Below are 27046 nucleotides of genomic sequence, written 5' to 3'. Positions count from 1 at the left end.
ATAAATTCACGTCTGAATGCCACATTATACCTAAACATCATTTCTGACCAAGTGCATCCGTTCATGTTGACAGTTTATCCTCAGTCAGATGGTTACTTGCAGCAGGATAATGTGTCGGTGCTCAAAGCTCGAATCACTATGGAATGGTTCCAGGAACATGACATTGACTTTTCTTTGCTGCAGTGGCCCACTCAGTCCACGGATCTCAATCCTATTGAACATCTTTGGGATGAGCTGGAAAGGGCTGTTCGCTGCAGGCCTTCACCTCTGTCGAATTTCAAGGAACTGCATGACACACTCATATCTACATGGTACTCCATCCCTGCACGTTTTCAGCATCTTGTTCAATCCATGGGTAGACAAATTCAGGCTGGTTTGAAGGCTAAAGGAGACTCAACACGCTACTAGGTAGGTTTTACCTAATAAAGTGGCAGCACAGTGTATATCACCATTATTATCATGTCACCCACCCACCAGAAAGTCTAGATTTATCTGTCAATTACTTCTACATTTAAATTTTCGACTATGAGGTGTAATCAAAAATTGCATGGATCAGACTAACATTTGGGAAATGACGAAATTTGCTGGCTATTTGGACACTTCAAAGTAGTCTCATTGAACACTACACCCTGATTACAATTGTTTCTGCAACATCTGAGAGTATTCCTGATAGGCTTCTTATGGAATTACTAATTCCTGTATCATGGTCTCAATTTTCTATTGTTGCAAATCAACACTCTTTCAAGAGAGCGTAACCTCAGAGAAAGGAAACTCTGGGAGAACTAAATCCAATGAGTATACCACACGGAGGAACACAATAATGGTGTGCTTCACGAGAAATTCTTGAAAGTGCCAAGTGTGCAGGGAATTTGTCATGTGCAAGCACAGATTTTCCCCAAGCCCACTTTTCCAGATGTTTTTGTGTAGAACTTTGAGATCTTCACATATATATATATGTGAAGATCACATTTTGATTGAGATCATCTTTTTCAGCTATGGAGATGACAATTTCCATTGAGAATGCTGGGCCTTTGTTTCCATGTCACGGTCATACTCACATAATTCACCAGAAATGACGGAAAAAACAGTGTGGGTCAGCAGCACACTGAAGACCCTGACATATGAGAACTTGTTAAATGAGTCATATTTCCAAATTTTGTATTTTTAGCTAAGATTTAGGAATTTGGCATTTCCAAATGCTAATTTCACAAGAAATTTCACAGATAGTTAAACATCAGTCATTCCTGATCACATTATGAACATAAGCAACCAAATCTTGGTTTCTGAAGTCTTTGAACAACATAGCATCTTCTCTGAAGTTATGATATTTCAATGTTTAATGTTAAAAGGTTTTAGCATTTTAAATATTAAAACATCATTTCATAGGTTTCTATTGCACTTTTCTCTAATTTTAAACAAAGTTTGATCAGCAAAAATCACTAATATGCAATGATACACCTATTCAACATACATTAATTTGAACTGAATGCAAATACACAGGCAATTCATGTTACTCTTAGCTGAGCCACTGAGCAGATTGCAAAAATTCAACTCACTGTTCCAACTCATTTTCAAGGTACCAGGCACTGAACGTTTTGATCACACCTTGTACACTGGCTTTAACACTAAACTTAGCAAGTGTTTGAGTGTATTTTTATAAGGGTTATTCTTAAGTAATTCTTTGTTAATTTCAGTTTTGAAAATAATCTATCCTGTATTATAGGTAAACAATTATATTTGTTTCTAAATAGTTTTCTTTGAGAATAGCTAATTGCAGTGAAGCCAAACTCATCAACATCTAACAGTATATCCCTGAAAGGATTAAAATTTTGTTTAAAAAATAATTTAAATTTAAATTTTATTTTTAAAGAATTTATCAGCATTTTTCCTATAAATTTCAACAAAGTCAACTACTGAATTTGTTTATCCCACAGGAATATTGCTGTTTCATGTTGTTACATGATTTTCACTTCCTTCTTTGAGCCATAGAGTCAGTTACCTAGCATTTTTTATTTGATAAGCAGAACATTTCCTGAAAAACCAACATGAATTTCTATGAATTTAGATTAACATAACTTTCTTGCTTATTTTCTCTTTCCTCTCCTCTAAATATTCAAAAGCTTCTCCCTAGGATTCATTTAATTACTTTTCATCTCATGAAAATCTCTTCAATATGTTTTCTCAATATATAATTCAGCAAGGCTTAATAATGAAGCATTCCGTTTATTACTGTTTGTATTAATCCTTGCAGAGACGGATTTAGGCTGTTAAGAACCTGACGCCCAAAGTGAACAAGTAGCCTCTGTCTCAACCCAGAGGAGGGAGAAATATAATCAGAATACCTGTAGCTACAGTTTTGTACAGATTTATGGACATTGTCAGCTTAGGCCATAAGTCAACATTTGGGGTAAGTGCCCCATCTGTCAGCCCTTGATATGGAACTGGTCTCAAGTAAAAAGCCATATTTGAGATAAACAATCTAACAAAAATCTAACAATAAACAACCCTTAAAAGGTTGTTTATTGTTAGATTTTGTTTCTGGGCTGTGGGGGAACCTAGTGATAACCTGTTTCACTCCCAACATTGGGTCCTAATATATGCCACAGTGAACAGCAAATATTTGTTTAATGTGCCTGTGAATAAATTTGCCTTTCAGTCCTTGAGCAATTGTTTTTTTTTTTTTTTTTTTAAACAGCACAAGGCAATGCTGTGCCTAAGTACATTATTCTATAAGGTTATTCAAATATCATACAAAATGAGATGTAAACATTTAGTACAGAGATTTTAATACCTTTCTTCTTGAGGTAGATTCATAAAAGTTTTTCTGATTTCGGTATACTAATTTTGTTAATGAAATCAGTGTGTGTTTTTTTTTTTTTTTTTTGTATGGTGGCCGGTGTCATTACAATCCCTGACACTGGCCACCATACAAAATATGGCATTACAGTCTGTAATGCCATTTTTTGTCATTTCTTCTTTTACCTAATATTAAAGTTAATTTGTTTATTAAAACACATTTATTAAAAATAAATGAAAAAACATAATATGAAAAATTACCATTTTAGCTGTGTGGCATGGTGCTAAGATTTTCTGGAAAATCCATCCTGATGATGGGGAATGTGGTCATTTGCAGTGTGGAAAAGCTGACTTCTCATAATCCCAGTGTACTGCATTCAATGTATTTTGAACAAAATGAAACGGTCCTATGCTTTTGTATGACTCACAGCCCCATATCATAATTGAAACCGAATGGTTTTGGGTCAAAACAAGACATTATGGAAGCACTACTTCATTGCTTTTGTGGGGAACTAATAATGGTGGATCCAACAGCAACAAAATATTCTCTGTAAATTTCATCACTGAAAATAACTTTTCTCCATTGATCAACAGACCACATTTATTTTTGTGGCATTGGAACCAACTTAAACATTTTTAATCATAGATTTAGACAAAAGAGGCTTCGTGGGTCTACAGGCTTTACATCCCATTGAAACGTCTCAAGCACTTGTGGATTGGTCACTCACACACTAGCAAAGCTTTTGTGGATTTCTTGGATGATTGTTTTCTACATCAGCATTTTTCGGAAGACAACTAGAGGGAGTAATACTCTTGATCTGATTATCAGTATTGATTCTTCATGCATTAAGAATCTGCAGATAAAGGAACCACTAGGTGGCAGTGATCACAGTGTACTGAAGTGGGATTTACTCAAAGAGGTAACTACCATCAAAAGGGAAGAGTTTTAGCTTTTGTAAAGGCGGCTACGGTGGTCTGAGACAGTATTTAAATTCTATACAGTGGGACCAACTGATGATGTTACCAACAGCAAATTTAAAATGGGAAGCATTCAAAGAATTTATCTTAGAAGCTACTAGGCTTTACATACCAACTAAGAAATATTGTTCAAGGTTTGGGCCTAAATGGATATCATATGAACTAATGAGACATATGGCTGAGAAGAAAAATGCATGGGATACATAACTTAATGGGTGACACAGAAGTCTATGAAAGATATAAGCTGGTCTGTAACCAAGTCACAAAGGAGATTAGGCAGATTATGAGAAATCTTTGGCAAAGGATGCAAAGAAAAACAACGAAGAGTGCTTTATCTATGTAAACTCTAAAAGGAAAGGGATTAATCAGATTGGTCCACTGGATATTGATGGTTCAACTGTTGATGATCCTGCTCAGGTGGCTAACAAACTGAGTATTTTGCATCTACATTCGAACGAGGAGTTATTCAGTGAGGGGAATGCCAGAGGTGAGTTAAATTCTGGCAGTGAGCTAGATGATTTTGTAATAACTGAGAGGAAAGTGGAGGAGAAATTGTTGAAGATAAACATAAAAAAGGCACCTGGGGTGGATGGGATCTATCCAGTTATATTAAAGGAGGCAGCAAAGGAATTAAACAAACCCTTGGCCATAATTATGATTGCTTCTTTGGACTCAGGATAGGTAGCCATGGACTGGAGATGTGGAAACGTGACCCCAATTCACAAAGGAGGATCAAAGGGTGACATAAGTAAATATAGACCTGTTAGTTTAACTTCTGTTCCAGGAAAATTAATGGAGGCACTGGTTAAAGAAACACTGCAGGATCATCTAGACAATACTTCACTTATAGCTTGGACACAGCATGATTTTGTTAAGGGAAAGTCTTGCCTGACCAATTTGATTGGATACTATGATGTGGTCACAAAGGAACTGGATGCAGAGAATAACTTTGATATCATATATTTGGATCTTAGAAAGGGTTTTGATACTGTTGCATATGGAGGACTGCTGAACAAATTGGAGCAGTGTGGCATTGGAGGCAAATTGCTGCTATGGATAAAGGGATGGTTGAGTGGGAAAAGACAGAGTGGTAATCAGTGGACACTGCTCATTGTGGACTAATGTTATTAGTGGAGTCACTCAGGGTTCAGTGCTGAGTCCATTGTTGTTCTGTATTTATAAATGATACCGATGGTATATCAAGCTTAATGTCCAAGTTTGCAGACATAGGCAGGATTGTTAAGGACACTAATGACAGTATGCTGCTGCAACAGGATCTAGAAAAGTTGAGCAGATGGGCTGAGAGGCGGCAAATGAAGTTTAAAATTGACAAAATGTAAGTACTACATATGGGAACAGTAACCCCAGAGTAACGTATGGACTCTGTGGTACTACACTGACAGTGATAGAGAACGAAAAGGACCTGGGGGTAATTGTGAAGGCAGATATGAAGTTTTCTCAGCAGTGCAGACAGTCTGCAAGAGTAGCTCATGGTGTCTTGTCAACGATATACAGGAATTTTTCTAGCAGGGATAAGGAGGTGATTATCCCCTTGTATAAGGCAATGGTCATGCCACACCTTGAGTACTGTATATCTATCTAAGAAGGATGTAGAGCTGTTTGAACAAGTACAGAGAAGGGCAACAAGATTAGTGAATGGAACAAAGGGTTGCTCTTAAGAAGAGAGGCTTAAGTTCTGTAAATTACAGTGTCTGGAGACTAGTCACCTGCGAGGTGATCTGATTCAGGTGTGTAAAGCCTTGAATGGTTTGAGCATGCTCAATGCTCATGGGATGCTCCCTGTTGCTCAGAATAATCATCCGAGAGGGCATAAATTCAAATTGAGGAAAGACGGATGTAGAATAATGTGCAGAAAGTTGTTGTTGTTATTTGGTTTTTAGGAGCATTAGCAACTAAGGCCATATTGCTCCGGGATATGCGGTGGTCATTCCCTGACCTTTCCGCATCTTCCGTATTTGGTGGTGACGGGCTCGAACCCCGGTATAATCAAGAAGCGTGTGCTATGCACTGCTGCTCCTTCCCACCTGGCTACGGAGACACTAACGTGCAGAAGTTTGCCTTTAGCCAGCAGGTAGTTGGTTGGTGGAACAGACTTCCATCCTTTGTTGTGGAAGTTGACAGCCTAAATAAATTTAAGGCTGAGTTGGACAGGTATTTGGAATGAATGAAGGGGTGAAATGGGAGCATTTTTTTTTTTTTTTGGCCGATGCTGTGTAAGCTTGTTTTCTTGCATCATATGCCTCTACTAATGCTAAAAGCAAACAGTCCTGCTGCTTGCATCAACTGAAGTACAGTTTGCAGTCACCTGCAAGTTCTGGTGAGGCAGCAAAATGATCCTTATGACATAACCTTTTTAGAATTCTGTCCTCCCAAACAGAAGAAATCCTAGCAAGGTTACTTATAGCCTTCCATTCTATAGTTCCTTCTTCCCTTAACTGTTTCAACAATCTGGAAATGGAAGTTTCCGAAACTGGCACTGGTTAGCTATTCTAGCATTAATAATGCCCTCATTGTGCATCATTATAACAGCAACCCTCTATCATTAGCACCTAATTGACCTACTGCTTACAGCTCAAAAGTAAGGATGATGCAATAGTGTGCACGATGGTGTAATATAAGAAAATTGAAAATTAAATTGGAAAAACGTTTTAACCAAAAATTATATTTTTCTAAAATATTCTGAAATTTTGTTATACATGAATAGCAACTTGCAATATGTTTGACAAGGGTGTAATTATTTAAACTGCACAAAAGAATAAAAAAAATCTGGATGGGAAAAACTGCAGCATAATTATTTTCTTAAATATTTCTTTAAACAGAAACAGTCATAATTAATGCAGCCAGGCAAAATATCGCTGTGTGAGTTGCACAAACTATGGAAGAAATGTTCTATTAGCTATAATAATGATATATCATCTTCCTAATTTGGGGTTGTGTGTATGAGAGGAAATGAATTAGTCATTAAAGATATTTGCTAAGATACCTCATGTCACCTGTGTAAAAGGTTTATAATTTTTGAATATTCCAACAAGGGATTTCAGGAAAGAGTGCAAACTGGAAAGTTGTACATTCTTTTAAGAATCAGGAAAGCCAAGAACTCTAAGCATCTTGTATAATCCTATAATCTTTTTTTGATGTACAAAAGAATAAATTATAAACAAGCAACTTTTAAGAAATTAGTTTTTATTGTTTATCAGTTTATACAATGTTTACACAATTGTGCAGAAGCACAATGATTACTGAAATTAGCAAATGCATTTCTCAACCTATTATACACAATCTATACAGTTTTAAAATTTATAAAAAGTACATATAAATCAAAAATCAACGTTTACTTGATACGATATTAAAAAAAGGAATGCAGATTATACTACACGGAATTCTGGAAATAAAATTCAGGGCATGTGTGTGTGTGCGCACACATGAACACATATATATAACAGCAGAAAACACCAAGTTAAAATATAGAGGGAAAGAATACTAAATATTTGTATAGTATATCACCTGATCACAAATTTGATATATGGTATATACATATTCCAGCATATAAATTTATGAAGTAGTGTGGCTACATCAAATAATTGCATACACATACAGAAAACTGTTCCTTATAAATAATATAATACAAGGAAAACTTCAGCAATATTCTGCAAATGGAATGTAGCAGATCAAATGTGAAATATTTCTGAACAAACATTGCATTGTTAAAAATATAAAATTTTTTAATAACAAGATGAGACTAGAAATATAAAAGTTAATTTCTGCATGCACAATATACCTTTTAAACACTGATTAAATCTGTACTTCATATATTCCATTCTAACTTCATCAGTGAAAAGAGCACTCTTAAACCCACCATAAGTAAACTATATAGAATGACAGTCATTTATGCATTTACTAATTAGATTAATAGGACTTTATCAGAAATATCAATTATGTAACCTCTTTTACTAAGGTGGTTTTTTTTTTTTTTTTTACCAACTTGTAAACACAAAGTAGTGCTGTTGAATAATTTGATGGCTCGTATAGAAATTGGCTTCTATACGAGCCATCAATTGGCAAGGTGATACAAGAATACAGAAATGTATTCCTGCATCACCTTGCCAATTAAATATTTAATTTATATTTTAACAATGTAGTGTTTGTGTAAATGACCAAAATGTATCTAATCAATTTAGAAGAAAGATTTGGAAAGAAGTTTTGATAAATTTAGCAATATTATTCTTAAATTAAGTATTACATTAGAAATATTAATGAAGAATAAATATGCTCTTAGTTCTCTAATTATTCAATCCACTGGCTTAGAGATCCATTTGGAATAATGTTTAAGTAATTTATTGAGTCAAATCTCATTTCACACAACATTCAGTTTAGTTTTATATACAACTTTTGAACAATATTGAATTTAATAAATTTCTGATGACAAATATCTTTTAAAGGATTCTTATTTAAGAATCTGGAATTTAATATATCTATGTATTCCTCAGAAATGTACAAGAAATAAAAACAAAACTGCAAAACAAATTTAAAAAAAAAAAAAAAAAAGTTAAAATTTTAATTTAACCAAAACTTTATTTAAAAAAAAACACACACACAAAAAAAAAAAAAAAAACCAGGAACAATTCCATGTATGTTCTTCTCACTGTTTTCCTCAATGGCTTAGTGATAACTTCAGGAGTTCAAAATCAACATTTAACAGTTATCAGCACTTAGACTTCCTGAAACAATTAAAAATTAGATTTTTAAAACTTGGCCTAAAATTTTGGAAAAATCAACATTCAAAATTAAATATAGCAAAGATACCTAGAACATATAAATTTCAGAATTTTTATGCATTTTCATAAAATATGGGCCTTTACAGTCAATGTGATCACAAATTGAATAAATATAATCTTTAGTGTGGTAAGAGGAATTACACATAGTAATTAACACAGAGGAATTAATCATCATTTCACAGCAAAGGAATGCCAGGAATTTGAAATCTGAATGATGCAGTTATAAATAACACATAACAATTAGAATAATAGGACAATACATCAATAGGATGATATGTTAATATATCATTTTTTGGAAAATTAAATGCACTAGGCATAATCCTTATGGGTTTTTATAATTAACTATATAATATCGGTGTAAATACACCATAGTTAAGCCATATATTTGAGCTACGATTGTAGCGTAGAAGGCATCGTTTTAAATGTATCTCATAATGTGGTTGCCTTCACAACAAGATAGCTACTATTGAATTACTTCAAATAAATAACGCTTCTCTAGTAGAGAAGGCTACTGTTATTTATTTTCAGCGGTACCACCACCCAGACGATCGTTTCGAAGCTTTTTGGCTTCGTCATCAGTGAGCGGGTAGGTACCCAGGTAATACAACAAGCCATCTCAGTTGCGAAGTTATATCCACATTATGAGAGATGCCAGAAGGGTGTGGTGGTAATGTATTTGGAAAATTAAATGCACTAGGCATAATCCTTATGGGTTTTTATAATTAACTATATAATATCGGTGTAAATACACCATAGTTAACCCATATATTTGAGCTACGATTGTAGCGTAGAAGGCATCGTTTTAAATGTATCTCATAATGTGGTTGCCTTCACAACAAGATAGCTACTATTGAATTACTTCAAATAAATAACGCTTCTCTAGTAGAGAAGGCTACTGTTATTTATTTTCAGCGGTACCATGAGATACATTTAAAACGATGCCTTCTACGCTACAATCGTAGCTCAAATATATGGGTTAACTATGGTGTATTTACACCGATATTATATAGTTAATTATAAAAACCCATAAGGATTATGCCTAGTGCATTTAATTTTCCAAATACATTACCACCACACCCTTCTGGCATCTCTCATAATGTGGATATAACTTCGCAACTGAGATGGCTTGTTGTATTACCTGGGTACCTACCCGCTCACTGATGACGAAGCCAAAAAGCTTCGAAACGATCGTCTGGGTGGTGGTACCGCTGAAAATAAATAACAGTAGCCTTCTCTACTAGAGAAGCGTTATTTATTTGAAGTAATTCAATAGTAGCTATCTTGTTGTGAAGGCAACCACATTATGAGATACATTTAAAACGATGCCTTCTACGCTACAATCGTAGCTCAAATATATGGGTTAACTATGGTGTATTTACACCGATATTATATAGTTAATATATCAATAACAAATAACAATAAGCTGATAAGATAATGATATCTTAATCTGAAGGAATTAATTTTTTTATCTTTACAAAAACTTAATTATTCATAATTTGTCAACACCATATGCTACACTGTTACAATTGCCAAATTTGATATTAGCATCTAATATTAAGATATGTGATTAAAACAAGTTGCATCAACTATAAAGTGTTCTTGTGTTGGGTTTTAGGAGCATCGGCAACTAAGGTCATGTTACTCCGTGTATATTGTTGGTAAACTGCATTATTCTGAGGTAAATTTTCTGCTTGCTGAACAAAAAACCCGAGTTTCTGGGAGAAAACACCATGCTACCCTCGCGTGAGACTAATTCAGCCATGTGAAAAAGACACATAAAAATTCCTCCCATCATCGATGGGATCTGAACTCAGATCTTTTCCACCTAGTGTGGGGAGGACAGCAATTCAATCAACTGTGCTACCCACGAGGGCATTATAAAGTGTGGTTTCAAATGGAGTTACCTTGGAAAAAGTGTAAAATACCTTTATTTTAATTCTCATAATTATGTTATGATAAAAAAATAAAGAAAAAGAAAAGAAGAAGCCAACTTCTATACGAGCAAGCAAAACAGAATGCCTTATCATGGGGAATTTTAATTTTCCAGATATCAACTGGACAAAAAGTTTGTTTTTTTTTGTTATTTGGTTTTTAGAAGCATTAGCAACTAAGGCCATATTGCTCCGGGATATGCAGTGGTCATTCCCTGAGCTTTCCGCACCCTCCGTATTTGGTGGTGACGGGCTCGAACCCCGGTCTAATCAAGAAGTGTGTGCTAAGCACTGCTGCTCCTTCCCACCTGGCTACGGAGGCACCACAAAAAGTTTGATAGATGCCTGCTTTTTAACATCATATAGAAAACAAACAAAGGAAATTTTTGATCTGGTTATCAGCAGTGATTCATCATGTATTAATAATCTTCAACTAAAGACACTTTAAGGTGGTAGTGATCATAGAACGTGGAATTTAATTAAAGACAACTTCTGTCAAGGTTAAAGGGAAGGGATTTTGATTTCATAAAGGTGACTACAGTGGTTTTAAGATTTGATTTGATTTTGGGTTTATTGGCGCAAAAACAACTAAGGTTCTGGTTTTAAGCAGCTTAAGTTCTTTTCAGTGGGCCAACTGATGATAATGCTACAAAGTGAAAATTCTAAATGGGAAGCAATCAGAGCAGCTTTTAGCTTTTTATGCAAAGTGATAGATATTGTTCAAAGTTTAGACCTAAATGGATCTCAGATGAACTAGTCAGACTAACAGCAAACAAGGAAAATGCAAGGAATGATTATAAATTGTCAAGGGGATTCAGTCCTATAATAAATAGAAACTAGTGTTAAGTTACTGAGGGGTTAGGCAAGCTAAGGATTACAAAAAAAGTCTTTGGCTAAGAGTACAAAGAAAAGCAGCAAGGAATTCTTTGTACAAGGGATCCTCGTTATCTGAGGATAATTGATTCCAGAATATTCCACTTAAAACGGGGACCAATTTTCGCAATGTTTATTATTTAAAAATAACTAAATGCAACTAGGCATAATATTTTAAGAGTTTAAGATTCTATATCTATATAATATCGGTGTAGATACACCATAGACAACTCTTAAAGAAAAACTATGATAGTAGTGCAAAAAGCATCATTTCATCTGTATCTCATATTGTGTTCATCCTTTACAACAAGTTGCCTATGTATTGCACTACCTCGAATAACGCTTCACTAACAGAGAAGACTATTGTTGCTTATTCACGGTGGGCACCACCACCAAGACAGCACTGTTTCAAAGTTAGTTGGCTTTTCATCGGTGGGTGGGCAACAATAGTACCCAGGTATTGCAAGTGATGCATTACTTATTCAAGGTAGTGCAACACATGGGCAACTCGTTGTAAAGGATGAGTAGATATGGTTTATCTATGCCAATATTATATAGTAATGGTTATTATGTACTTTTACATAATAACCATTTTTTTTACATAATAAAATGGATGAAGGAACTGAAAAATGGGAAAATTATTTTATTAGGTTATAAAAGAAGGTCGTTCTCACAAAAAAAAATATTCAAGGGCATGGTCAATTTTCTCAAGGGAAAAAGCTTTAATTCTTTAATTTTCAAATCCTCGTAACTGAGGGGGACTTGGATAATGAATACTTGGATACTGGGGACCCCTTGTATATGTTAATACTAGAAGGAAAGGAATGAATCTAATTGGTCTCCTGAATGTGAATAGTATAATTAATATAACTTTGATAAGGAAAATATCAAGAGCATCAGAATATGGTTAGGACTGGTATTCTGCTAGGTAAATGTACAAGTTGTGCAAGGTCATTAGTAATAGAAAAGCCTCAACATCTCTATCAGCTGGTGTTATGAACAATTAAAATAATCAAGCAAAATTATTTTGTTTACATTACTTCAATTATTGCATTTTATTCAAACATCATTTCGTAGAACAATAAGAGGAAAGTTTTATTTTGCTTTAACTATTTCATTCTGCCCTAAAGTAATTTAATTATCCTGCTTGACATAATTTCGATAAAATATGGGCTTGGCACACCCAGGGTCCTGAGCTGGATATCATCATTCTTCTCTTCCTTTGTGATTCCTTTTATCTCTCTCTATATATATATATATATATATATATTTTTTTTTTTTTTTTTTGACTGGTGCAGCATAAGCCTCAAGCTTCCTTGCACCATATGGCTAATAATAAAAAAATAATAATAAAATTTTTGTATTTCTCCATTTTAAATATTCTCTGTTTTAAAAAGGAAGAAATAAAAATTGAATTGAAACTGGCAGCCTCTACTAGTTCAAATTTATTGACAACATAAAAATGAGTACTTACTTTGGTGGTGGTGGTGGAGGTGGTGGTTTCCCATGACATTCTGTTGCAAGAGAACACTGAAATGTACCGATAAGATATTAGATAAGAAAACAACAGCATTTAGGAATGTGTTTGGAATGGCAAAGATACAATAGGCTCTATTAACTTAAAATGATTCTATTGATTCTATTAACTTAAAGTTGAAGGAATGGTGCATTTTCAAAGATAAAATATTTGTAAATGAAAAGTACAGGCAAATGCATATCTTTTGAAGCACAGCAGTTAATTTATGTAAACTTTTGTATTCAAATTCTGTATGCATGAATAAGTATATGTTATAAAACAATTTTTCATACTCTACTCCTCATATTATGATATACACTGAGTAATCACTGAATTATGACCACCTACCTAATACTTTGTAGGTTCTCCTTTTGCCCTCAGTACAGCAGCTATCTGACATGGCACTGATTCAACAAGATGTCGGAAGCATTCGGGAGGTATGGCCAACCAAGCTGTGTGTAATGCAGTCAGCAATGCAGGTGTGGAGGTGATTGGTGCGTCCAGATGGCTGATATGCCTTTCCATAGTGTCCCACAAGTGCTCTACGGAATTAATATCGGGGCAGTTCGGAGGCCAATCTATACGGTGGAAGTCAGAACTGTGTTCCTCAAACCATTCCTACACAAGTGCTCGACGGCTCGGCGCACTGTCATTTTGGAAGACACCATCGCCATTCGGGAAAAAGTAGTATAACATAGTGGGGTGTACACAGTCAGCAAGCAGTTGACAATAGTGGAGATCACTGATACGTTGTTCCACATGCACCAGGGGTCCAAGTTCCTACCAGTGAAACATGCCCCACACCATACAACTACCTCCACTTTTGATACCATGCACGAGGATCAAGAGCCTCATGTTGTTGATGTCAAATCCGTACATGGCTGTCCACAGTGTGAAGTAAATAACGTGACTCATCTGACCAGCACACCTTCTTCCAGTCTTCTAACGTCTAACTTGTATGCTCTTTGCACCAGGCAAGTCATTTACGCCAATGAACCTTGGTTAGGATAGGACGCTGGGGGTCGTCTGCTGGTATAGCCCATACGTGTGAGTGTGCGACACATGATCATGCCAGATATTGTTCCGGGTTGGCCCATGTTGTATTGGGTAGTCAACTCTTGAACAGTGCTGTGCCTGTTCACCTGTATGAGTCGTTGGACCCAGCACTCACCTCTAACATCAACCTTTTGCTAACCTTTGCAGTTTTGCTGTTGGGTTGTTGTTTGACCATTTTGATGCCAAACTTCCATGTGTTGGTGCAGAAGTGACAGTTTTAAAAAATTCAAGGAAAAGCTAAAATTATTGAATTATTGGAGAGGATGGAAAAGGTGACAGGAGTGTTTTTTTTTTTTTTTTTTTTTTGCTTATGCTTTATAAGCTTTCTTTTTTACACTATATGCCACTACTGCTGATAATAATAATAAATATTTCAAAATTTGTATTGGCAATTTTCATGCAATTAGTTAAATACTATATCAGAGATGTTACTTAAACTCTTCAGGAATTTTCTGACTGAATTTGTGATTATGTTGGAAACCAGCAATTAATACCAAGATTGGTCTAGAACAGTTCCCCCCCCCCCATAGTGTTTCTGCAGAACTTTGGGACTTCAAGAAGTACTGAAGTATTTCTAGAAGTAAAAAATCTCACAATGGAAGGTGTTAAAAAAATATTGATACAATTTCTGGAATTTTTCTTTGACTATTACATTTCATTCTGCCTACCAATGGGGAAAAAAAAAAAAAAAAAAACAGATTTATCTACTGAAATCTGAAAAAGTAGATAAAAGATTTATCTACTTTTTTTTGAAGGAGACACTTTATGTACATGCACAGGAACAATTGGTATGTAAGATTACTTCCCCACCAAACCTTGAACTTTTACCAGCAATAATTTTGGAAAAAGGATTTTTAACTGAAAAGACTGAATTAAATTTGCTGACATATATAACAAACTCATTCTAAAAAAAAAGTTTGCCCATCGTACCCTCCAAGAATGTCCAGTTCTCCCTTGAATTTATTCAACCCATACACTTCCACAACAATTGAAAGCCTGATCCAACAATCGACCATCCACTGGCAAAAATCAAACTTCCACACATCTACCCTGCGACCATCCTTTCTCAACTTGAATTTATGCCCCCTCATGTGTGTAATCTCAGCAAGTGGAAGAATGCCATTAACATTCAGCTTAATCAATCCAGTCAAGACTTCAAACACCTCAATCAGATCTAACCACAGGTGCCTGGTCTGTAGATGCTGCAATTTGCAGAACTGAAATCTTTCTAGGTAAGAGCACTCCTTTGTTCCCTTCACCAATCTGTTTGCTATTCTCTGCACTCATTCCAGCAGATCTACATCCTTTCTAAAGCAAGACCTCCAGATCTGTATACAATACTCAAGATGTGGCATAATGATGGCCTTATAGAAAGGGATAATCATCTCCTAATCCCTGCTAGCTAGCAAAGTTTCTATATATCATTGACAAAACTCCATGAGTTGTCCTGGCAGCATGTCTACACTGCTCAGAGAATTTAATGTCTGACTGCACAATTACCCCCCCAGGTCTTTTTCATTCTCTACTACCCTGAGTGTAGTACCATACAGTTGATAAGTTACTCTGGGGAATGCTAAGTAACTTGCATTTGTCAATGTCAAACTTCAACTGCCATTTCTCAGCCTACTGACTATTGTTACCCACCCTGCCAACCTTTGTATCATCTGGAAACTTAGACATTAAGCCTGATATACCTTCATTAATATTATTGATAAATATTGAAAACAACACAGAACCATAGGGAACTCCACTAATAACATTAGTCCATAAAGTGCAGTGTCCACTGATAACCACTCTGTCTTTTGCCACTTAACCATCCCTTCATCCATAGCAGTAATGTGCCCTTAATACCACATTGCTCTAGTTTATACAGCAGTCTTTTATGTGCAACAGTATCAAAAGTATATATGTGTTATAATAAATTTATTGTTATTATTTGTAGCTTTGTTCATAATTTAAAACTATGCCAAACTATATAAACATATTGTTTGTTATTACTGCTAGATAGCTGTGAACTAACATATGCAGGAGTTGAGGTGTGACACCCACACCACACGGAGGAATGCCACCCCTCTGTGTTACCAGCTTATTGGAGGCTTTAAGTGGTGTAACCCATGTTTAGTCTCCAGAGCTAAGTTCCAGTCATCCCTTCCATCATGCAGTATGATTGATGTCTTTTGAGTTATGATGAACACCATAGTGAGAGCCAAACTTCCTTACATTTAGAGGGTACAGCTCTAAAATGGTGTTCGCAGGCCAGCCGCTTGTTAGTACACCGGACCGAACCTATTGGTAACTCTCTGGGAGGCTTCCAGATCAGCTAGTGTATAATCTTGATACCTCTATGACGGAGGGAGTCCGAGTAGTGTGTGTGTGTGGGGGGGCATTGTCGAGGCCACGTTATGTCAGTAATCTGGGTATATTCCTACCATGTGTATGCCATATCCAAAAAATCCATTACTTCATACAGCATGTCCCCCCCCCCACTTTTTCTTACTATTGAATACACCATGAATTGTCAAACTGATAGAGCAAACTTATCTGAAAAAAGATCTAAACCTCCCAAACACTTCCTAGCTCATTACACAAATATACGTGGTCCCAGTTCTGATCTCAATAATATCCATTTCCAAAGTCTGCCAAACCCCATGTACTTTTTCTGACAAAATCTCAGTTATCGGTTGATTCAACTGCTCATCTCAGATGCCCAAATTATTCGCTGTATGATTCCTTTTGCCTCAAAGGAGATACTTGTGCATATGTCTGTTCCGATATTCCCTGTCAGAGATTTGGTAATTTTGAATCTCCTCTTTTTGATCTCTCTACCTCATTCTGTCAAATTCATTTGTTGTCTCTACCTTTCTCCCAACTCCACTAATCACTTGGAGCTCTTTGACTTCCACTCTTTGCAACTTGACTTTCTCCAGTCCAACTTTCCTAACAGTGAGAATTTTCCTTGGTGATTTTAATGTTCCCAACACCAGCTGGCTTCTGTTTTCTACTCGCATCGACACAGCTGGTTGAGATGCTGAGACTTTTGCAATTACTAATGAACTCGCACACAGTTTGCTCATTTACCTACCAGAATACCGGACAATCCTAACAGATCACAACTTGACAATTATCAAGTTGTGATTACAACTTGGTGATTGTCTCTTCTCCAGTGGAGCCTTTATCTCATGGACATTCCCAACCTCGTGCTGTTTGGCATTACAAGAATGCAAAATGGAATGACCTACAAGATTTATTTTCTTCTTTTCCTTGGTCGGATTACTGTTTCAAAACTTCTGATGTCAACATTTGCTCAGTTCATATCAGCGAAATTATTCTTGTAGGAATGGAATCCTTTATTCCACACTCCACTTTAAAATCTCGTCCTTTAATCTAAACATTGGTTTTCCAATAAATGTGCTAAGGCTGTTCGAGAGAAGAATGTTGCATATCGTAATTGGCTTGTTTCTAATTCTTCGGTTTCATTTTCTGCCTACACCAAAGCTCGCAACAACTGTAAAGCAGTTATTAATCAGTCCAAACTAGATTTTAAAAAGGCTAAGAGTAGAAAACTTGCATCTTGTCCCAATGGTACCCGAGCATTCTGGTCTCTGGCGAAAGATATTGGCCACAACTTTTGCCCATCTCTGCTCCCACCACTGTCAAAACCAGATGGTTCTATTGTCACTTCAGCCAAGGATAAAGCTGACCTGCTAGCATCCCATTTTTCTTCCAACTAATGTATTAATAATCTGGTAAAACACCTCCCACCATTCCCAGAACACTCCATTCAATGCTTCTTGTGGTCTTCCATCAAAAGGATGTCAGAAGGATTTTGATGAATCTTGATGCTAAGAAAGCTCCAGGTCCTGATGGTATTTCTCTACTTGTTATAAACATCTCTGCTCTTGAACTTACTCCTGTTCTTTGTTGCCTTTTTTCACTTTATTATTCCAAAAGGTGTTTTTCCTTCTGCTTGGAAATTTGCTCATATCCAGCCAGTTCCTAAAATGGTTAAAAATCACTCCCTTCCAATTATCGTCCAATTGCAATTACTTCTACTCTTTCTAAAGTAATGGAAAAATAAATTAACTGCCAACTCTTAAACTATCTAGAAACCTTCCATCTGATCAATGATCGCCAGTATGGATTCCGTCAGTGTTGATCCACTGGTGATATTCTGGCTTATGTTACCCATTTATAGACAAATTCAATGGAAAAGTTTGGTGAAACACAAGTGGTTGCTCTTGACATATCAAAGGCTTTCAATCGTGTTTGGCATAAGTTTTCTAAACAAGCTTCCATCTTATGGTTTGCCAACTGTTTTTTGTAATTGGTTATCCAGTTTTCTCTCTGACTACTCACTGAGGGTGACAGTAGATGGATCTCTGTCTTCTAACTTCTCCACTAATGCTGGTATCCCCAAGTTTCAGTTCTTTTCCTCTTGTGTATTAATGACCTTCTTCCATTGACTGGAAATCCTCTCCATAGTTTTGCTGATGATAGCACACTGCATTCCACTTTCCAGTTTGAGAAACCTTGCCCTGTTCAATCAGCTTCAACTTCTCGAAAATCTGCTACCAATTCCTTAAATGCCAATCTTCAGGTAATTCTCCAGTGGGGCAATGACAACTTGGTTGATTTTAATCCTTCTAAAACTCAGTCCTGTCTTATATCTTGCAAAAAGGATTCTTCTGCTCCTATGCTTATCTTTGGTGACACTCCGATTTCTAGGCAAGATGATATATCTCTTTTGGGGATTACCCTGACTTCTTATCTCTCTTGGCACAAGCACATTACAAATATTGCTTCCTCTGCATCTAAAAAAAACTTTGTTTTCTCTTTCACTCTCTGAGCTACTTTTCTTCCAAACAGCCGTTCACTTTTTACAAATTGCAAATCCGCTCTGCCATGGAATATCGTTTCCACATCTGGGGCCCCAAAATCTCTCTCAGGTTTCTAGATTCCATTCAGAAGAGGACAATTAGGTTCATTAAATGACTCATCTCTAACAGAGTCTCTTGACTCTGTCTCAAACATTCTGTTTCTGCTGCATGCCTTTTCTACAGATACTCAAACAGGCAGTGTTCTTCTAAATTGGCTTCTATATTTCCCACTCTCTTTCAAAACAGTCCAAACATGCGCTGCCAACATCCATTTACTGTTTAACTTCAAACTCAGAGAACCAACTTTTCATCTTCCTCGCTTATTCATTCAACTGCTGTTTTCTGGAATAACCTTCCTTCATATGTATTTGTTGGTTGGTTGGTGGAATAGACTTCCATCCCTTGTCGTGGAAGTTGATAGCCTAAATAAGTTTAAGGCTCAGCTGGACAGGTATTTCGAATGAACAGAGGGGTGAAGTGGAAGTGGTTATTTTTTATTTATTTTTTTTTTAATTAATTAATTTTTTTTTTTTTGGCTGATGCTGCATAAGCTTGCTTTCTTGCATCAAATGCCTCTACTAATGCTAATTTCCTGAAAATTACAGTCTACAGAGGTTCAAGTCTAATGTCAACAAATATCTTCTTTCGTCTTCTCAACATCCAATCTATGCATGGTTCTAAGTACTATAGCTTCTAATACCTCTCATGTTTGGGGTTTTCATTAAAAAAAAAAAACACCTCTTATTACGGTTGGTGTCAATGTGAATACGTGATTCACGTATGTGAATTATATGACGTGCAAATGCTACAGGTGTTGTAGAGAGAAAATAATACGTAACGTTAGGGTAAATAGCAAAGAGTGTAATATATGTTTGTAACATTACTGGTAGTAGTAGTAACCTGATAGAAGAGATTTAAATGTACATTTATAACAATTTATAGTTGTAATTTTTTAAGAGATGATTGTTGTTTACATCATAACTATAAAATATTATTGAATATTTAACTACAAATGTTCATTAAGCTTAGGAAGATTTGGATTTTCCCTTCATTAATCAGCTACGTGAGAACTCCTAATAAAATGTTAATAAAAGTTGTACATGAATTACGTGATGTTTTTTATTTATAGATTACAGGTAGGAAATCATGTGTATGTTTGATTAATAGAAATGAAATTGTAAATTTATAAAGTTAAATGAAAGATTTAATCACTAAAAGAGAAAAACTGCAATTTATTAAAGTTAGTTAAAATAATTGTTATAGTATAGTGTGACCACTCATAATTTAAATACGTAGGAAGCCTTAGGTGCTAGTTTGCATGTTTTGTATTAACTTCGTAGATTTGTATATAATAGAATGGTAAAACATATTTATGTTTTTTTTCCCCTTAGAAAGTGTTTATCGAAGTTTCTCTACACTATAGAAATTGTTTCCATGGAGACTAAGGTTCCAGGGGCCTGTGGGTATTTAAGGGAACCCATTTCAACTAGTTAAAGTCAATCCTTTATAAATAAACTAGAATATCTGTGGCTATTTTGCCAAAACTGTTTCGTAGAAGTAAAGGTTAATATCAAAGTAATAACAAAAACCTTTCTCTTGGCTCCTTTTGCGGCTAGCTAAGGTGTCAGTGGAACACACCCGGGTAAAAATGGAATTGGATAATTTTTTTTTATGTGTACAACCATATCATTCTTTAAAAAATTAAAATTATTGCACAAAAATTATTTGGACCTGGAAATTAATACGTAAGTTGTCCATGTGCAAAAATGCACAACTTTGATGGTTTATCCTTGAAATTTGTTGATTGTGATTACAAAAGCTAAGAAATCGTCTTCTCTTCAAAGTAAACAGCAAGTTAGTTTCACTGGGAGCTCAATCAATTCTTGGGATTTGAAAATCGGTTGGAATTTTTTTTCCCTTCAATTTTACTGCTAAATAAAACCCATTGCAAAAGGAAACAGGTCAAAAGCTTGATCAGTCTTTGAATTATTCAAGTTCAAAGAGTGTTCTGGACAGAGGCAAGGAGACACATAAGCAAATTATTATGCAGATACCTTCTCTTTGAAGCAAAGTTAAAGGGGATGCAGGGAAAGGATTGTCTTAGTTTGCCTCTACATGACTGCAGCATAGGGTTGATTTACAGAAAGTTAAGATATAAAATTAAGACAACAATCCATGCAACGTAATACTTAAAATGCTTTCATTAAATTACTCACCCGCAATTCTATTTCTGATTTCTCCATACCAGCACTTCTTTTCCTGTTTTAAAAAGAAAGGTATCAAAAATTTATAATTCAAACAAATTTTTGAAACCATAAAATTCTCTGTCAACTTAACTATAGATATCCATTGCTAATCATGGTGAAGGGGGGGGGGGGTTACCTTCTTAACATTCAACTGTGATGCTAGAAACTGTAGCAGAACAAACATGTGCTTAATTTTATCAAATACCATATCAAATATCAGATACCTTTAATCAAAAGGTATTACAGTGATTTTACGGCTGTCTCTAAGCAGGAAAATCACTTCAATACTTTTGATTAATGGTATTTTAATAATAAAAATGAAATACTGTACTCAAGAATGGCTGAGAGTGAATGCATCCAAGCAAAACAGTCCTTTTGAAAAAAATCAAAAGTTTGTTACTGGCTTCATGACCATGTATCAAGGCCCATGCTTAGCTTACAAGGCCCTACACCTGTTCCTTAGAACATTGTAAGCTACTACTGTTTTTTTTTTTTTTTTTAATTCCAACAAAATTCAATAATAAAGGGTTATACTGATATTTGAAATGTTTTATGTTTCAAATGTTTTTTTTTTTTTTTTTATCTCAGCTTAACATATAATTTACTGGACTCTTTGCAGTCCCCGAAAAGGTTTGCATGTGGATATTAGAGACATGGTGTCACACAAATATAAGGAATGCAGAACTGGAATTTGGGGAGTACGTGTACAGGAAGGATAGACAAGATAGGAAGGGAGGAGGGGTTATACTATTAGTTAAGAAACACTAAAATCCAAGGAAGTGAAGCCAGTCGACATCGCTGGACAGTGCAGTGTCGAGAGTAGCAGTGTGTTATAGGCTTAATGACTTTGATGAGTATAATAAGGAACTGTACAGGGAAATAGAGTGGGCCAGTAAATCAGAGAGTCTTATAATGGGGGATTTTAATTTCCCAGATATTGATTGGAATTTGTGGATTGGTCACTCACACATTACCAAGGCTTTTGTAGATTTATTGTATGATTGTTTTCTACACCAGCATGTTCGGGAGGCAACTAGAGGGAGTAATACTCTTGATCTGAATATCAGTAGTGATTCTTCATGCATTAAGAATCTGCAGATAAAGGAACCACTAGGCGGCAGTGATCACAGTGTGCTGAAGTGCGATTTACTCAAAGAGGTGACTACCATCAGGGGTAAAGGGAAGGGTTTTTCCTTTCGTAAAGGCGACTACGGTGGTCTGAGACAGTATTTAAATTCTATACAGTGGGACCAACTGATGATGTTAGCAACAGCAAATTCGAAATGGGAAGCATTCAAAAAATTTATCTTGGAAGCTACTAGGCTTTACATACCAACTAAGAGACATTCTTCAAGGTTTAGGCCTAAATGGATGTCAAATGAACTAATGAGACATATGGCAGAGAAAAATGCATGGGATACATATAAATTAATGAATGACACAGAAGTCTATGATAGATATAAGATGGTCTGTAACCAAGTCACAAAGGATATTAGGCAGGCAAAGGCAGATCATGAGAAATCCTTTGCAAAGGATGCAAAGAAAAACAACGAGTGCTTTACCTATGTAAACTCTAGAAGGAAAGGGATGAATCAGATTGGTCCACTGGATATTGATGGTTCAACTGTTGATGATCCTGCTCAGGTGGCTAACAAACTAAATGAATATTTTGCATCTACATTCACACATGAGGAGTTATTCAGGGAGAGGAATACCAGAAGGGAATTAAACTCTGGCAGTGAGCTAGATGATTTTGTAATAACTAAGAGGAAAGTGGAGGAGAAATTGTTGAAGATAAACATAAAAAAGGCACCTGGGGTGGAAAGGATCTATCCAGTTATATTAAAGGAGGCAGCAAACCCTTAGCCATGATTATGAGAGCTTCTTTAGACTCAGGGGAGGTACCTATGGACTGGAGATGTATAAATGTGACCCAAATTCACAAAGGAGGATCAAAGGGTGACACGAGTAATTATAGACCTGTTAGTTTAACTTCTGTTCCAGGAAAATTAATGGAGGCACTGGTTAAAGAAGCACTGCAGGATCATCTACAGTTATAGCTCAGACACAGCATGGTGTTGTTAAGGGAAAGTCTTGCCTAAGCAACTTGATTGGATACTATGATGTGGTCACAAAGGAACTGGATGAAGGGAATAACTTTGATATCATAAATTTGGACCTTAGAAAGGCTGTTGATACTGTTGCACATGGAAGACTGCTGAACAAATTGGATAAGTGTGGCATTGGAGATAAATTGCTGCTATAGATAAAGGGATGGTTGAGTGGGAGAAGACAGAGTGGTAATCAATGGAAACTGCTCATAGTGGACTAATGTTATTAGTGGAGTCCTTCAGGGTTCAGTGTTGGGTCCATTGTTGTTTTCTGTATTTATAAATGATACTGATGATGGTATATCAAGCTTAATGTCCAAGTTTGCAGACGTAGGCAGGTTGGCAGAGTTGTTAAGGACACTAATGACAGTATGCTGCTGCAACAGGATCTAGAAAAGTTGAGCAGATGGGCTGAGAGGCAGCAAATGAAGTTTTACATTGACAAGTGTAAAGTACTACATATGGGAAGCAGTAACCCCAGAGTAACATATCAACTCTGTGGTACTACACTGACAGTGATAGAGAACAAAAAGGACCTGGGGGTAATTGTGCAGGCAGATATGAAGTTTTCTGAGCAGTGCAGACAGTCTGCAAGAGCTCAGAAAACTCATGGTGTCTCGTCAATGATATTCAGAATTTTTTCCTAGCAGGGATAAGGAGGTGATTATCCCCTTGTATAAAGCAATGGTCATGCCACACCTCGAGTACTGTATACAGGTCTGGAGGCCTCATTTTAAGAAGGATTTAGAGCTGTTGGAACGAGTACAGAGAAGGGCAACAAGATTAGTGAATGGAACAAAGGGTTGCTCTTACGAAGAAAGGCTTAAGTTCTGGAAATTACAGTGTCTGGAGACTGGGCACCTGCGAGGTGATCTGATTGAGGTGTATAAAGCCTTGAATGGTTTGAGCATGCTCAATGCTAATGGGATTCTTCCTCTTGCTCAGAATAACCTGGGAGGGCATAAATTCAAATTGAGGAAAGACAGATGTAGGATAGATGTGCAGAAGTTTGCCTTTAGCCTGCGGGTAGTTGGTTGGTGGAACAGACTTCCATCCTTTGTTGTGGAAGTTGATAGCCTAAATAAATTTAACTCTGAACTGGACAGGTATTTGGAATGAATGGAGGGGTGAAATGGGAGCATTTTTTTTTTTTTTTTTTTTTTTTTTGGATGATGCTGTGTAAGCTTGCTTTCTTGCATCATATGCCTCTACTAATGCTAATGGTGAAACTGGGTAACAAAGTTTGTTTGCATAAGCAAAACTACAATTGGTAAAGTTTACCTTAATACTAAACTTTTTTAAAACAGCATTAAATTATTTTCCAAGTAAGAGTGCTACAGTAAAATACGAAAGCATTAAATTTTATTTATCTAAATTTATTAAATTAATTTTCGATGGAAAGTATTAGTATCAACCATATGGTGCAACGACACCGAAAGCTTTTTCTGCACCAGAAAAATAAATAAATAATAATAATAATAAATAAACATAAAATAAAATAAAACAAAACAAACCACCTATTTGACTTTTTCCTCATGTAGGTTTCTGACTTTAGGTACATACAAGTATTTGACTTTCTCCTCATCCAACTGACTTTTTAATTTCTCAAAGCTGTCATATTCAACCATCCAGGGAGACAACTTATTCCAGTAATCAACAACTTGGTGGCTAAAAAAAAAAAAAAAAAAAAACATCCTGCAGTCCAATTTAAACCTTTTCTGCCATTATTTGAATTTGTAACACCTAGTTCTGGAATCATAACGGTGAAATTTCTTTTCTTTTCCCAGAGGCTCATACATCAAAGTCTCTTCCAAGGTACCTTAGTTACCAAACTGCAGCTCACATATTCAGTCTTTCCTTGAATGGATGTCCTTTTGCTAATTTCACCAAGCATGCTACCCATATTTTTATCCTTTCAGGAGGCTTCATCTTTCATTGGGTGCAGTCTTCATACTTGGAATACAGTATTACAAGTGGTCTTACAATTGCCTTATACAGTGGGATTGTAACATCCCGATCTTTACAAACAAATGTAAGATAAATCAATCAGACACCATGACATTCCTTGCTACCTGTCTACACTGCTTGATTTCATATCCAAATGTACTGTAAATTTAATACATTTCATATCCGAATGTATTGTAACGATTTCATATCCGAATGTATTATAAATCCCAAATCCCTTTCTTCCACTAATGTTTTTAATACAACTGCCACCATGGCAGTTATATTAAATTAAAGGCCTGGTATTTTGCTGCATTAAGATTTAGATGCAACTTTTCTGACCATTCCTGAAGCCAGTCTGAGTTATCCTGACAAAGCTTCATATACTGATCATTAACTACACTGATCTTGATATCATGCCCTGCATCACTTTGACATAATTTAAGAAAATCAAAAAAACAACAATGGTCTCAAGACCGATCCTTATGGAACCCAACTTCTTAAGTTGGCCCAATCTGAAGAGTAAACATTGATTATAACTCACTGCCTTCTACCCTGCATTCCTTCTAAGGATTTTCCACATGATACCAACATGTTCCACCCATGTAATGTTGAAATTATTTCCAATATCCAGTTCATGAGTGACTCTATCAAGGTAGCTTAACTGGTTGGTTAAACATGGTTCCCCCTTTACAAAATCATGCTGTTTCCTTCAGAATTTCACTTCTATTTAAATGATTCTGCTGCTGTCTTGACCATTAATTCCATGATTTTTCCTACAACTGAATTCACTTGTTCCAGTGTATCACCAGTATACAAAGGTGGGTCTAATAGTGAGGTGGGTTAACTACTGATGAGTCAGTAGTTAACCCACTGACTGTTAGAACCGCCTTTATGTATTAACATAACACTGGAACATTTTCAGTCCAAAGGAATTTCTCCTGAGTTCAGCAATGCCCTAATAATTAACCTTAATAGTTGAATGCACTCTCTTGCCACCTCCTTCAAACTTACTGGGTATATGCCATTAACTCAAAGAGCCTTATTTGCCTTTAGGCTCGAAAGTTTTCTAATAAATAACTTTCTGAAATTTTAGTATGGCTAATTTCATGGGCCTTTCTTCTGTCAATACTGATGCAAAGGAAATGTTCAGTTCATAGCAACATTAGCTTTCCCTCTACATAATACTTCTGGAACTAGTGAAAGACAAGAAGCCATCATATTACTCTTTATTGTTTGAACATTATGAATTCAATATCCTTTCAGGTTTTTTTTTACCCTTCTTCCACTTAGGAAAAAAAGGGGAAAAAAAGCCACATGGAGCCGATACTCGGTTGAATACAGGATTAATGGACTTGGGCAATTCCATGTTTGACCAAAAAAATGATTCCTTTTACAAACACTGTCATGTGACTGTCTATTATTGTGAAGAACCAACCAGTCTTTAGAGTTCTACTTCCTGGCTATTTTCTTCAAACTGTTTCACAAAGGTGCATAAGAATTGTGACATAAAACTCTTTGTTGTTTGTCCATCTGGAGTGTATTTGGTAGATAACATTCTCTCAGTCAAAAAAAAAAAAAAAAAGCAAGCAACATGGCCTGTTTTGCTCTTCACTTTGTGCACTTCTTTCTCTCTGTCCTTTTTTTGGGTTGGGGTGGAGGAAGAACAAGTTTTCTACTGGTATGGCTGTAGTGTTTTCAGGATCATCATACCCATAAATAAGTTTCATCTCCAGTTACAATACATTTCAAAAATGTCTCACTGTTAATCATATGTTCAAAAAAAAAAAAAAGGAAGTGACTTGCTGACATTGTTCATATTGTTTCTCTGTTAACAGTAGTGTCATGAACTTGGCAGAAGTGCACCCAATATTCAAAGGATAGAACGATTAGAATGACATGATCCAATGAAGATACAAGTC

At 35.8% G+C, this 27046-nt stretch overlaps 1 protein-coding gene across 1 annotated transcript in view; it reads right to left on the bottom strand.

Annotated features, from left to right (window-relative positions):
- Nucleotides 1–8409: 8409 nt before the first annotated feature.
- The window catches only part of pav (kinesin family member pavarotti), a 180591-nt gene continuing 161954 nt past the window's right edge, over nucleotides 8410–27046 (bottom strand). Inside the window, exons 21-23 of the mRNA XM_090380638.1 lie at nucleotides 21040–21082; nucleotides 12849–12904; nucleotides 8410–8513 (exon numbers count right to left, since the gene is read on the bottom strand). Coding sequence (XP_090236764.1) covers nucleotides 8498–8513; nucleotides 12849–12904; nucleotides 21040–21082 — 115 coding nt within the window. The 3' untranslated portion in view covers nucleotides 8410–8497. The remainder of the gene's footprint in view (nucleotides 8514–12848; nucleotides 12905–21039; nucleotides 21083–27046) is intronic.

Source organism: Mastigoproctus giganteus, chromosome 9, assembly GCF_048544385.1.
Source record: "Mastigoproctus giganteus isolate SK-2022 chromosome 9, ASM4854438v1, whole genome shotgun sequence".
Lineage (NCBI taxonomy): Eukaryota > Metazoa > Arthropoda > Arachnida > Uropygi > Thelyphonidae > Mastigoproctus > Mastigoproctus giganteus.
This window is presented reverse-complemented; position numbering and strand designations above follow the sequence as displayed.